General features: G+C 36.9%; 1 protein-coding gene across 1 annotated transcript in view; it reads right to left on the bottom strand.

The window, feature by feature from the left end:
- GLIPR1L2 (GLI pathogenesis-related 1 like 2) overlaps positions 1 to 14889 on the bottom strand; it is a gene marked incomplete at its 3' end in the record, with an annotated part of 36249 nt that extends 21360 nt beyond the window's left edge. The window contains exons 1-2 of the mRNA XM_005679729.3: positions 14362 to 14889; positions 45 to 290 (exon numbers count right to left, since the gene is read on the bottom strand). Of these exons, the coding sequence (XP_005679786.1) occupies positions 45 to 290; positions 14362 to 14592 (477 nt within the window). The remainder of the gene's footprint in view (positions 1 to 44; positions 291 to 14361) is intronic.

Here is a 15191-nt window from a genome sequence, read left to right as displayed (position 1 = left end):
AGCAATTAAGGAGTCTATTGAATTAATAATATAAAATTAGATACCTGTAGATAGTTAGAACAGTTATCAGAGCAACTGTTCTTTTCAAAATTGTACTTTTTCCTCTGTTGAAACCAACTTCTGATAGCAATACTTGCAGTAAATTCATTTTCAGGGCCGACCCATATATTTTCGCCAATACCATTAAATTTAGGATGGGCCATATATAGTTCTTCTAAATGAATATTACGCTCATACACACATTTTTTCCCCCATGCTCTAGCAGTCCGAGACAAAGCTACATCCCAAGTCTGAAAAAAAATGCAAAAGGCAAAGAAAACAAAATAGTAATAATGAAGGCTTTTTTTGTGCTCTAAATTATTTTCCTTGAATTCTCATATTTAGATTTAAGGAAAACAATTCTTATTTTGTGCCTATGAGTCTGATTTGTGGAGTTTATTAAGGAGGAAAAGTGTTTTGAGATAATTATAAATGAGACAACTATTTCCTGAGATGAAGGCCTACGCATATTTTGTAATTAGAAAGTCAGATTGTTAGATGATGCAAATGACTATAATATTCTTACCTGTAGTCTATTCAGAAAATGCATATTTTTAACCTCATGACTTTTATATATAATAATACAATAATTTAACATATTTAAGAACTATTTATTGAGCACTGATTATATGCAAACTGTTATACTTTGAGGAATAAAATGAAGTCAACATAAATTTTGTCCTCTAGTTGCTTATTGTTATTAGAACAACCTGGGGTAATACGTACATATATATATATATATACACACACATATACATGTATATATAATTTTAACATGTAGAGGTAGTTTGTAAACATTATACAAGAGGTACATGTAAAGCTTTATGGATTTTTCCAGAAATGTGAGAAAATGTCACAAGATGCTGCCATCTTCCATTTATGGAAACATCCAAAAATGTGTACTTCTGTCATATTTAGAGGCTTAGTATAATGTTCATCGTTTAGTTAAGGATAAGAACAACAACAACAACAAAAACACAAATAGAAAAGTCAACAGTTCTAAAACCAACATGCTAAAAATGTACGTTACAGTATATTTGAAATTAAACATTTCTGAAAACATTACTAAGATTTCCTTAGAGTTTTCTTGGTTGGTTTCATAGTTTAAACAGAAAATATATTATAGAAAATAAATCAGGCTTTTAGCATATCCCCTCCCTTCCCACACTATTTTCTTTCCCAAAGGTAATCATTGTTAAAAATATGGCTTATGTACACATTTCTCCATCTCCACGTACAAACTATCCAAAATAGGATACGTTAGGGTATTTTAGATGAATATTTTATGATTTTTGTCTTGCACGGTTTTAATCATACCACACACAATATTACCCGCCTGCCATATGCAGTTTTCACTCAGAGAGATTATTCCTTATTAGCACAAATAGATCTACCTAACTTTTTAAAACTCTTCATAGTATTACATAGTGTGGCTAGGAGCATGTAATAAAGGTTATCATTCCACTATTGATGGCCCTTCTGATTCTTTCCCATTTACAAACAATGCTCCATGGACCATCTTTCTACTACCTAATTTTGTATATTGGTTACACAACATATCATATGCTTATAGTGCACTAATTACTATTCTAAGTGGGTTTTTTCCTTCCATTCATATTGAGATACAATTGCCACACAGCCCTGTATAAACTTAAGGTGTATAGCATAATATAGGGGCTTCCCTGGTGGTTCAGCTGGTAAAGAATCTGCCTGCAGTGTGGGAGACCTGGGTTGGATCCCTGCGTTGGGACAATACCCTGAACAAGGGAATGGCTACCCACACCAGGATTCTGGCCTGGAGAATTCTATGGACTGTATAGTCCATGGGGTCACAAAGAATCACATAATACATCATGAAATGATTACCACAAAAAGTTTAATGAACATCCATTACCTCATACAGATATAAAATAAAGAGAAAAAATATTTTTCCCTTGTGATGAGAACTCAGGATTTGTTCTTTTAACACTTTCAAATAACATCAGCAGTAGTAATTATAGTAATCATTAGGACATTACATTCCTAGGATTTATTTATAACTGGAAGTTTGTACTTTTTTTTTACCACTTTCATCCAATCCCTCCCCTCCCCTCGATAACCACAAATCTGATCTCTTTTTCCATCAGTTTGGTATATATATATACATATTTTTGAAGTATAATTGACATACAACATATATCAGTTACTGGTGAACAACATAGTGGTTTGACATTTTCATACATTACAAAATGATCAGCGCAACAAGTCTAGGTACATTGTCTCTGTACAAAGATATTACATTACTATTGACTATATTTTCCATGTTGTACATTTAATTTCCCTTACTCATATGTTTTGTCACTGTAAGTTTGTTAATTTTCCTCACCTATTTCACTCATTCCTTGCCCTCCCCTCTGGCAATCAATCACCCATTTTTCTTTTTACCTGTGGTTTTTTTTCTGTTTGACGGTTTGTTTGTTTCATTTTCAAGACTCCACATATAAGTGAAATTGTATGGTATTTGTCTTTTTCTGTTTGACTTATTTCACTTTAGCGTAATACCTTCTAGGTCCATCCATGCTGTCGCAAATAGCAAGGATTCATTCTTTTTTTATGGCTGACTAATATTTCATTGTATATAGCACATCTTCTCTATCCATTCATCTACCCATGGCCACTTAGGTTGCTTCCATTTCTTGGCTATTGTGAATAATGCTCCAATGAACATAGGAGTATAGATACCTTTTTGAATTAGTGTTTCCTTTTCTCACCCTTTGGAAAAATACCTAGGAGTGGAATTGCTGCCACTGGAATATTTACTGCCATGGTTCTATGATTCAACTTTTTTTTTTTTCAGATTCCACATATAAATGATACCATGCAATACTCGGGGCTTCCCTGGTGGCTCAGTGGTAAAGAATCTGCCTGCCAATGCAGGAGATGCAAGCTCGATCCCTGGGTCAGGAAGATATCCTGGAGAAGGACGTGGCAACCCACTCTAGTATTCTCGCTGGGAAATCCTATGGACAGTGGAGCCTGGCAGGCTACAGTCCATGGGGGTCACAGAATGAGTCAGATACAACTGAGCAACTCAGTCAGTTCAGTTCAGTTGCTAAGTTGTGTCCAACTCTTTGCGACCCTGTGGACTGCAGCAAGCCAGGCCTCCCTGTCCATCACCAACTCCCGGAGTTTATTCAAACTCATGTCCATTGAGTTGGTGATGCCATCCAAGCATCTCATCCTCTGTCATCCCCTTCTCCTCCTGCCTTCAATCTTTCCCAGCATCAGGGTCTTTTCAAATGAGTCAGCTCTTCATAACAGGGGGCCAAAGTATTGGAGTTTCAGCTTCAACATCAGTCCTTCAATGAACATTCAGGACTGATTTCCTTTAGGATGGACAGGTTGGATCTCCTTGCAGTCCAAGGGACTCTCAAGAGTCTTCTCCAACACCATGGTTCAAAAGCATCAATTCTTCAGTGCTCAGCTTTCTTTATAGTCCAACTCACACATCTATACATATCTGACTTATACGTATCTGACTCATTTTGTGACCCCCATGGACTGGAAAAACCATAGCCTTGACTCGACGGACATTTGTTGGCAAAGTAATGTCTCTGCTTTACAACTATTCTTCCAAGGAGTAAGCATCTTTTTATTTCATGGCTGCAGTCACCATCTGTAGTGATTTTGGAGTACCCCAAAATAAAGTCAGCCACTGTTTCCACTGTTTGCCATGAGGTGATGGGACCAGATGTCATGATCTTTGTTTTCTGAATGTTGAGCTTTAAGCCAACTTTCTCACTCTCCTCTTTCACTTTCATCAAGGGGCTCTTTAGTTCTTCTGCACTTTCTGCCATAAGGGTGGTGTCATTTGCATATCTGAGGTTATTGATATTTCTCCCAGCAATCTTGATTTCAGCTTGTGCTTCATCCAGCCCAGAGCTTCTCATGATGTAACTCTGCATATAAGTTAAATTAGCAGGGTGACAATATACAGCCTTGACGTACTCCTTTTCCTATGTGGAACCAATCTGTTGTTCCATGTGTAGTTCTAACTGTTACTTCCTGACCTGCATACAGATTTATCAAGAGACAGTTCAGGTGGTCTGGTATTCTCATCTCTTTAAGAATTTTCTACAAATTATTGTAATCCATGCAGTCAAAGGCTGTGGCATAGTGAATAAATCAGAAACAGATGTTTTTCTGGGACTCTTGCTTTTTTGATGATCCAGCAGATGTTGGTAATTTGATATCTGGTTCCTCTTCCTTTTCTAAATCCAGCTTGAACATCGGGAAGTTCACGGTTCAACTAAACATCAACAAAATGTAATATCTGTCTTTATCTCGCATATTTCACTTAGGACAAAAGCCTTCAAGTTCCCTCCAAGTTGCTGTAAATGGCAGGATTTTCCTTCTTTCTGATTGCTGAACTATAAGATTTCCACTGTATGTATACATACTACTACTTTGTTCATTCACTCATTGATGGACACCCAGGTTGTTTCCATATCTTCCCTACTGTGAATAATGCTGCAATGAACATAAGGGTGCATACATCTCTGTGATATTCTGTTGTCATTTCCTTTGGATGCAGCTACCTAAGTGTGGTATTGCTGGATCACACAGAACTTTAAAACACTTTTTTTTGAAGAACCTTCATACTGTTTTCCAAAATTGTTGCATGAATATACATTTCTACTAACAATGCACAAAGGTTCCCTTTTCTCCACATTCTCACAAACATTTGTTTTCTCCCGTCCTTTTATTTATTTTATTGAAAGATATTGCTTTACAGAATTTTGTTGTTTTCTGTCAAATGTGAACATGAATCAGGCACAGGTATACATATATCCTCTCCCTTTTGAAACTCCCTCCCATTTCCCTCCCCATCCCACCCCTCTAGGTTGATACAGAGCCCCTGTTTGAGTTTCCTCAGCCATACAGCAAATTCCCATTGGCTATCTATTTTACATATGGTAATGTAAGTCTCCATGTTACTCTTTCAATACATCTCACCTTCTCCTCCCCTCTCCACACGTCCATAAATTTATTCTCTGTGTCTGCTTCTCCATTGCTTCCCTGTAAATAAATTCTTTAGGACTATTTTTCTAAATTACATATACATGTGTTAGAATATGACATTTATCTTTCTTTCTGACTCACTTCACTCTGTATAATAGGTTCTAGATTCTGTGTTCCTTTTCATGGCTGAGTAATATTCCAGTGTGTATATGTACCACAAGTTCTTTATCCATTCATCTGTCAATGGACATCTAGGGTGCTTCCATGTTCTAGCTATTGTAAATAGTGCTACAGTGAACAGTGGGATACTTGTGTCTTTTTCAACTTTGGTTTCCTCAAGGTAGATGCCTACAAGTGGGATTGCTGGGTCATATGGTGGTTTTATTCCTAGTTTTTTAAGGAATCTCCATACCATCTTCCATAGTGGCTGGATCAAGTTACTTTCCCACCAACAGCACAAGAGATTTCCCTTTTCTCCACACCCTCTCCAGAATTTATTTTTTGTAGACTTTTTGATGATTGCTGTTCTGACAGATGTGAGGTGATATCTCATTGTAGTTTTGATTTGCATTTCTCTAATAATGAGAGACATTGAACATCTTTTCATGTGTTTGTTGGCCATCTGTTTATCTTCTTTGGAGAAATGTCTGTTTAGGTCTTTTCCCCACTTTTGATTGGGTTGTTTTTCTGGCATTAAGTCGTATGAGCTGCTGATATATTTTGGAAATTAATGTTTGGTCAGTTATTTCATTTGCTATTATTTTCTCCCATTCTGAGGGTTGTCTTTTCACCTTGCTTATAGTTTTCTTTGCTGTGCAAAAACTTTTAAGTTTAATTAGGTCCCACTTATTTACTTTTTTTAAAATTTCCGTTACTCTAGGAGGTGGGTCATAGAGAATCTTGCCATGATGTATGTCATCGAGTGTTCTGCCTATGTTTTCCTCTAAGAGTTTTATAGTTTCTGGTCTTACATTTATATCTTTCATCCATTTTGAGGTTATTTTTGTGTATGGTGTTAGGAAGTATTCTAATTTCATTCTTTTACATGTAGCTGACCAGTTTTGGCAGCATCGTTTATTGAAGAGGCTGTCTTTGCCCCATTGTACGTTCTTGCCTCCTTTGTCAAAAATAAGGTACCCATAGGTGCATGAGTTTATTTCTGGGCTTTCTATCTTATTCCATTGGTCTATATTTCTGTTTTTGTGCCAGTACCATACTGTCTTGAGGACTATAGCTTTGTAGTATAATCTGAAGTCAGGACGACTGATTCCTCCAGTTCCATTCCACTTTCACAAGACTGCTTTGGCTATTTGGGGGCTTTTCTGTTTCCATATGAATTGTGAATTTTTTTGTCCTAGTTCTGTGAAAAATGCCACTGATAATTTGATAGGGATCACATTGAATCTGTAGGTTGCATTTAGCAGTATAGTCATTTTCACAATATTGATTCTTCCTACCCAGGAACATGGAATATCTCCCCCTCTGTTTATGTCATCTTTGATTTCTTTCATTAGTGTCTTGTAACTTTCTATGTACAGTTCTTTTATCTACTTAGGTAACTTTATTCCTAGATACTTAATTCTTTTTGTTGTAATGGTGAATGGGATTGATTCCTTAATTTCTCTTTATGATTTTTCATTGTTATTATATAGAAATGCAAGTGATTTCTGTGTATTTATTTTGTATCCTGTAACTTTGCTAAATTCATTCATTAGCTCTAGTAATTTTCTTATACTATCTTTAGGGTTTTCTATGCACAGAATCATGTCATATGCAAACAGTGAGCTTTACCTCTTTTCCAATCTGGATTCGTTTTATTTCTTTTTCTTCTCTGATTGATGTAGCTAGGCCTTCCACAACTATGTTGAATAATAGTGATGAAAGTGGACACTCTTGTCTTGTTCCTGATCTTAGGGGGAATGCTTTCAGTTTTTCACCATTGAGAATAATGTTTGCTGTAATATGCCCTTTGAGGTAGGTTCCTTCTATGGCCAGTTTTTGAAGAGTTTTAAACACAAATGGGTGCTGAATTTCGTCAAAGGCTTTTTTTGGCATCTATTGAGATGATCATATGGTTTTTATCTTTCAATTTGTTAATATAGTGTATCACATTGACTGATTTGTGTATATTGAAGAATACCTGCATTCCTGGAATAAACCCAACCTGATCATGGTGTATGAGCTTTTTGATGCATTGCTGAATTCTGTTTGCTAAAATTTTGTTGAGGGTCTTTGCATCTATGTTCATCAGTGATATTGGCTTGTAGTTTTCCTTTCTGTGTTCTTTGTCTGGTTTGGGTATTAGGGTGATGGTGGCCTCATAGAATGAGTTTGGAAGTGTTCCTTCCTCTGCAATTTTTTGAGAGAGTTTAGAAGGCTAGGCATTAGCCCTTCTCTAAATGTTTGATAGAAGTCTGCTATGAAGGCATCTTGTCTAGGGCTTTTGTTTTTTGGGAGATTTTTTTTTTTTTTTTAATCACAGCTTCAATTTCAGTTCCTGTAATTAGGTTGTTCATAATTTCTATTTCTTCCTGGTTCAGTCTCAGAAGATTGAACTTTTCTAAGAATCTGTGCGTTTCTTCCAGGTTATCCATTTTATTGCCATATAGTCGTTGATAATAATCTCTTATAATCCTTTGTACTTCTGCATTGTCTATTGTAACCTCTCCTTTTTTATTTCTAATTTTGTTGACTTGATTCTTCTCTCTTTTCTTGATTCATCTGGCTAAAGGCTTGTCAATTTTGTACATCTTCTCAAAAACACCCGCTTTTAGTTTTATTAATCTTTACTATTGTTTCTTTCATTTCTTTTTCATTTATTTCTGCTCAGACTTCATATGTTTCCTTCTACTAATTTTTTTTGTTCTTCTTTTTCCAGTTGTTTTAGGTGTAAAGTTAGGTTGTCTATCAATGTTTTTCTTGTTTCTTGAGGTAGCATTGTATTGCTATAAACGTCCCTCTTTGAACTACTTTTGCTGCATCCCATAGGGTTTTAGTTGTCATGTTTCATTGTCATTTGTTTCTAGACATTTTTTGATTTCCCTTTTGATTTGCTCAGTAACCTGTTGGTTATTTATAAATGTGCTGTTTAATCTCCATGTGTTTCTATTTCTTACGGTTTTTTTCTTGTAATTGACATCCAGTCTCATAGCATTGTGGTCAGAGAAGATGCTTGGTACAATTTCAATTTTCTTCAATTTACTGAGGTTTGATTTGCGACCCACGATGTTGTCTACCCTAGAGACTGTTCCATGTGCACTTGAGAAGAAGGTGTATTCTTCTGCATTTGGATGGAATGTCCTGAAGGTAGCAATGAGATCCATCTCATTTAATGTATCATTTAAGACTTGTGTTTCCCTTTTAATTTTCTGTTTTGATGATCTGTCCACTGGTGTAAGTGGGATGTTAAAGTCTCCTACTATTATTGTGTTACTATCAATTTCTCCTTTTATGTCTGCTAGTGTTTGTGTTACATATTGAGGTGCTCCAATGTTGGGTGCCTACGTATTTACAATTGTAATGTCTTCCTCTTGGATTGATCCCTTGATCATTATGTAGTGTCCTTCCTTATTTCTAGTAAACTTCTTTTAAGGTCTATTTTGTCTGATATGAGGATTGCTACTACAGCTTTCTTTTGCTTCCCATTCGCATGGAATATATTTTTCCAACCTCTACCTTTCAGTCTATATGTGTCTTGAGGTCTGAGAGGCTTTTCTTGTAGACAGCATATATATGGCTCTTGTTTTTACATCCATTCAGCCAGTCTATGTCTTTTGGTTGGAGCATTAATTTGTTTACATTTAAAGTAATTATTGATATATATGTTCCTATTGCCATTTTCTTAATAGTTTGGGGTTGATTTTGTAGATCTTTTTTCTTCTCATGTATTTCTTGACTATATAAGTCCCTTTAACATTTGTTGTAAAGCTGGTTTGGTGGTACTGAATTCTCTTAACTTTTGTTTGTCTTAAAAGCTTTTGCTTTCTCCATCAATTTTGAATGAGATCTTTGCTGGGTATAGTAATCTTGGTTGTAGATTTTTCCCTTTCAGCACTTTAAATATATCCTGCCACTCCCTTCTGGCCTGCAGAGTTTCTGCTGAAAGATCAACTGTTAAGCATATGGGGTTTCTCTTGTATGTTACTTGTTGCTTCTCCCTTGCTGCTTTTACTATTCTTTGTGTTTAGTCTTTGTTAGTTTGATTAGTATGTGTCTTGGCATGTTTCTCCTTGGTTTTATCTTGTATGGGACTGTATGTGCCTCTTGGACTTGATGGACTATTTCCTTTTCCATGTTGGGGAAATTTTCAACTCTATCTCTTCAAAACTTTTCTCATATACTTTCTCTTTTTTTTTTTTTGAGAAAATTTTTGAAGAGATTAGAGTTGAAAATTTTCCCATACCCTTTCTTTTTCTCTTCTTCTCCTGGGACCCCTATAATTCAAATGTTGGTGACTTTGATATTGTCCCAGAGGTCTCTGAGACTATCCTCAGTTTTTATTTTTTTTACTTTATTTGATCTGTTCTTCTGCTTCAGATATTCTGCTGCTGATTTCTTTTAAAGTATTTTTAATTTCAGTAATTGTGTTGTCTCTCTATCTCCTGTCTTTTTTGATGACAGACATTCTAATAGATACAACATGATATTTTATTGTAGTTTTAATTTGCATTTCCTGGATAATTAGTCATGTTGAAGAACTTTTTATGTACCTGTTGGCTAAAGCTATAAAATTCTTAGAAGAAACAAGGGGGAAAGTTTCATGACATTGGGTTTGGCAATGATTTCTTAGATATGTCACCAAAAGTATAGGTAACATGATAAAAAATAAATGAATTAGTCTTCATTACAATTAAAAACTTCTGTGTATCAAAAGATACGATTAACAGAATGAAAAGACAACCTATGGGAAGGGAGAAAACAGTTGGAATTCATGTATTTTAAAAGATATTTTGTCTAGAATATATAAAAAATTCTCTTTATATATATATATAATATGGATATATACCAAGGGAACATTTCACGCAAAGGTGGGCTTGATAAAGGACAGAAATGGTATGGACCTAACAGAAGCAGAAGATATTAAGAAGAGGTGGAAAGAATACACAGAACTGTACAAAAAAGATCTTCACGACCCAGATATTCACGATGGTGTGATCACTCACCCTGAGCCAGACATCCTGGAATGGGAAGTCAAGTGGGCCTTAGAAAGCATCACTACGAACAAAGCTAGTGGAGGTGATGGCATTTCAGTTGAGCTATTTCAAATCATGAAAGATGATGCTGTGAAAGGGCTGCACTCAACATGTCAGCATATTTGGAAAACTCAACAGTGGCCACAGGACTGGAAAAGGTCAGTTTTCATTCCAATCCCAAAGAAATGCAATGCCATAGAATGCTCAAACTACCGCACAATTGCACTCATCTCACACGCTAGTGAAGTCATGCTCAAAATTCTTCAAGCCAGGCTTCAGCAATACATGAACCATGAACTTCCAGATGTTCAAGCTGGTTTTAGAAAAGGCAGAGGAACCAGAGATCAAATTGCCAACATCCACTGGATCATGGAAAAAGCAAGAGAGTTCCAGAAAAACATCTATTTCTGCTTTATTGACTATGCCAAAGCCTTTGACTGTGTGGATCACAATAAACTGTGGAAAATTCTGAAAGAGACTGGCATACTAGACCACCTGACCTGCCTCTTGAGAAACCTATATGCAGGTCAGGAAGCAACAGTTAGAACTGGACATGGAACAACAGACTGGTTCCAAATAGGAAAAGGAGTACGTCACAGCTGTATATTGTCACCCTACTTATTTAACTTATACGCAGGGTACATCATGAGAAACACTGGGCTGGAAGAAGCACAAGCTGGAATCAAGATTGCTGGGAGAAATATCAATAACCTCAGATATGCAGATGACACCACCCTTATGGCAGAAAGTGACGAGGAACTAAAAAGCCTCTTGATGAAAGTGAAAGAGGAGAGTGAGAATGTTGGTTTAAAGCTCAACATTCAGAAAATGAAGATCAAGGCATCTGGTCCCACCACTTCATGGGAAATAGATGGGGAAACAGTAGAAACAGTGTCAGACTTTTTTTTTGGGGGGGGGGTCCAAAATCACTGCAGATGGTGACTGCAGCCATGAAATTCAAAGACCCTTACTCCTTGGAAGGAAAGTTATGACCAACCTAGAGAGCATATTGAAAAGCAGAGACATTCCTTTGCCAACAAAGGTCTATCTAGTCAAGGCTATGGTTTTTCCTGTGGTCATGTATGGATGTGAGAGTTGGACTGTGAAGAAAGCTGAGTGCCAAAGAATTGACGCTTTTGAACTGTGGTGTTGGAGAAGACTCTTGAGAGTCCCTTGGACTGCAAGGAGATCCAACCAGTCCATTCGGAAGGAGATCAGCCCTGGGATTTCTTTGGAAGGAATGATGCTAAAGCTGAAACTCCAGTACTTTGGCCACCTCATGCAGAGAGTTGACTCATTGGAAAAGACTCTGATGCTGGGAGGGATTCAGGGGAGGAGGAGAAGGGGACAACAGAGGATGAGATGGCTGGATGGTATCACTGACTCGATGGGCGTGAGTTTGAGTGAACTCCAGGAGTTGGTGATGGACAAGGAGGCCCAGCGTGCTGCAATTCATGGGGTCACAAAGAGTTGGACACAACTGAGGGACTGAACTGAACTGAACTGATATATATGTATATAATATATAAAGAACTCTACATATGTAAAGAATAAGGACGTTCAACCTAACATCATTAGGGAAATGCAAATCAAAACCATAATGACACGACTTCACAACCGTTATGAACTAAAAAAAACTCAGAAAACAAGTGTCGGCAAAAATTTGGAGAAATTGAAACCCTGTGTATTGTTAGTAGGAATGGGAAATATGTAGCCACTATGAGAAAGAGAATATAAGTTCTTCAAAATTAAACAGAATTTCTACCTGTTTTGGCAATTCCATTTCTGGGTATATAATCAATAGAAGTGAAAGCAGGGTATTGAAGAGACATCTATTCACATACCTATGTTCACAGTAGCATTACCCACAATAGCCAAAAGGTGGAAGAAATTCAAGTGTTCATTGACAAATGAATGGGTAAATGAAATATCATGTATCCATAAAGTGAAATATTTTTCAGCCTTTAAAAGGATGAAAATTCTGACACATGCTACAGCATGAACCCTGAAGACATGCTAAGTGAAATAAGACAATCTCAAAGAGAAACACTTCAGATTCTTAGATGACATACCTGGAGTAGTCAAGGTTTCAAGACAGAAAAGCAAAATGGTAGTTGCCAGTAGCAAGAAAGGGATGGGAAGTTAGTGTTTAACTGGTGCAGTTTCAGCCTGGAAGGATGAAAATGTTCTGGAGATGAACAGTGGTAGTGATTGCAGAACACTGTAAATGTATATAGAAATGTACATTTAAAAATGGTTAAAACCATATATTTTGTATTATGTATATTTTATAATTAAAGAAACCAATAAAATTTTTGAGTTTAAATACAAGCTAGAGCAAAACTACTAGGTTACAGCAACAGCATGGACAGGGGCAGTAGACCTCAGAATTTGTGTGTTGTAGTATCTTTTTTATATTTGGAAGGAAGTCATAGATGTTGCTTAACTTTGGACTTTATAAAGTATATACACTAAAATGTTGAGCATAACCAATGAAAATAAAATGTATGATTTCCAAACGTGTCAAGGCAAAGTTCTAAGTAGAACATACTATTCTGATAGACTATGTTATTTACTGGTTATTATTTATATCCTAGTAAAATCCATGAGAAAAATAGACATCAACTTTTAGAAAGAACAGAAGGATAAAATTTAGACTGGGGCTTTAAACTGTACCCAAAACACTATTCCTTCAAAAATGTTCACATATGAAGATATATACTGTAGGGACACAAACTAGTCTCTATGCTTTATGTCTGAAATAAAATTTTTAGAGATTAAGAATACAAAACCTATTAAATGTTGTATTAAAATATTTTGCGGTTATTCATTATCAGGAGGAAGGCCAATCTTCAAACTTAAAAGAAATAAAATTAATCACAAAATGTGAAAGGGTGAAAAGTACATATATATCACTCTCAAATATTCTCAAATTCTAACTAAATTCAAAAGATAAAAAATTGACCTTCAGGAGATACAATGCTAGTGTATTTCTATGAGAAAATAAATAAAGAGAAGAAGAAACAATGGAAAAGGTACAGAAAATGAACAAGAAAGAAAAAAAATATGTCCAATCAAAATAAGGCTTTAAAATTAACATTAAGGGAAAGTTCCCTTTTTATAATTGATTAGTTTATCAAGGGGTTGAAATTGCCCAGTCAGTCAGATGTGGTGAAAACAGAATAATTCTACACTTCTAATCTTTGCTTAGATTAATTAATTAATTAATTTGTTCTAATCTTTGGCACTGTCCTTCAATAGAGTACTTGGTATGTATCGTACACATGGCAGAAAATAATTCTTTTTCACATTTCTTTTTTACAGAACTGATCCAGAAGGAAGAAAAGACTTACATCTAGGAAGACAGTCCTTGCAATATTTACAATGTCAATTGGAAGCTCCTAATTGCCCTATAGTTACTCAATTAATTGTGCATTCCTTTTTAATGACATGAAGATGCCACAGCACCAAAGGAAAAGCTAATAAGATATTACAAATAAATAGGAGGAAAATGCAACAGAGAAGCAAGAACTTAATGCAAAATCAGGTCTGGTCTAGGAAGAGGTGAATGAAACACCCTCTGGAGAGCAAAATTTAGGCTGGATACCAAAAAACTCAAGAGCCATGATAAAAAATATTTCAAAAAGGCAAAATTAGCGTGAAAACATCCATAATAAAACTTCAGCATTTTAAGTAAAAATTAAATGTCCTCACCCTTGCACACGTGCCTCCCCCCCCCCCCCCCGTTCAAGCTTAAAGATCCTGGCTTTGTTTAAATCGATACGATTTTTATCAAGAGTACCTTTGCATTGACTTTAAATTAAAAAACAATACTGCATTGAACGATCATTTTCTAGAATGGAAAGCTCCCTTAAATCTTGCACCCCAGGCGAGGAGCTCTACTCACCCTAGAACCAGCCCTGTGCAAACCAACAAGTGCCAAGTATGCGTTAGAGCGAGAGTGGTTTTCATTTCTTGAACGTGTAAACTTTACGTGTATTTTTGAATCCAAACTCTTAAGCGCGGTTCCCCACCACCTTCAGCAGAGCAGTGGCCCAAACTCTGCGGCTGAGGGGGCGCGTCCCGACAGGGGTCGTCGGAGGTTTAGGCAACCGCCTTAGGGCCTCACCATGAAGCGCAAGTTAGCCCCTCGGGGCAAGACGTTGCCCCGGAGCTCATTGTGGAGGTTCACGTACTCATTGATAAACGTTACGTCCTCCTCGTCAGGCAAAAGATGCGCTTTCAAACCGGAACCCAGCAGTAGCAGCCAGAACTCACATAGCCACACCTTCCAAATGCCCGCCTGCGTCAAAGGAAACCATCGGGCGCACCACTCCACGGAGGAGGGCAGGGCCTCCATACTCCACCTGCCGCGGACAGGCCAGTGCGCACGCGCAGGCTCGCCCCGGCGGCCCACCAGTCAACGCAGAGGGGCGGTGCAGGGAGCCGGGCCCCGCCTCTCCGGGAGCCGAGAGAAAAGGATCAGCAAGGGGCAAAACAAGGAAAATCATCGGCAGAGCTAACCAAAACAGATGGCTGAGTTAAGTGAGTGCAGGTTTTTCACTTCAGTAATGTTGGCAAATATCTGGAGTCGGTTTTTGACAGCAGATGATGTGGCATCCTTTATTAATGAATCGACTGCAGAGTAAATGTCAATTGCTGAGTAAGTAACCCGAGGAATTTTCGAATTCTTATGTGATACTGATGAAAATTCAGTCGAGAAAAAGGAATCCTTGCTAGTTATGTGGGATTTCAGTGCAAGATGCTCCTTTTGTTTTCATCGTGGACGAAAGAATATCCTCTTCTAAACCAACTGCCTCATTGAGATTTTCACAATGTTTTAATGATCCTCTGTGGAAAACTGCAGGATAAATGAGAAGAGTGGAAAGCTCAGCAGGTAGATTAGGGATCATTGAATTCTCATAAAGTTAAAATATTTTCATTTTTTTCTTTCGCCAG

Source organism: Capra hircus, chromosome 5 (genome assembly GCF_001704415.2).
Source record: "Capra hircus breed San Clemente chromosome 5, ASM170441v1, whole genome shotgun sequence".
NCBI lineage: Eukaryota > Metazoa > Chordata > Mammalia > Artiodactyla > Bovidae > Capra > Capra hircus.
This window is presented reverse-complemented; position numbering and strand designations above follow the sequence as displayed.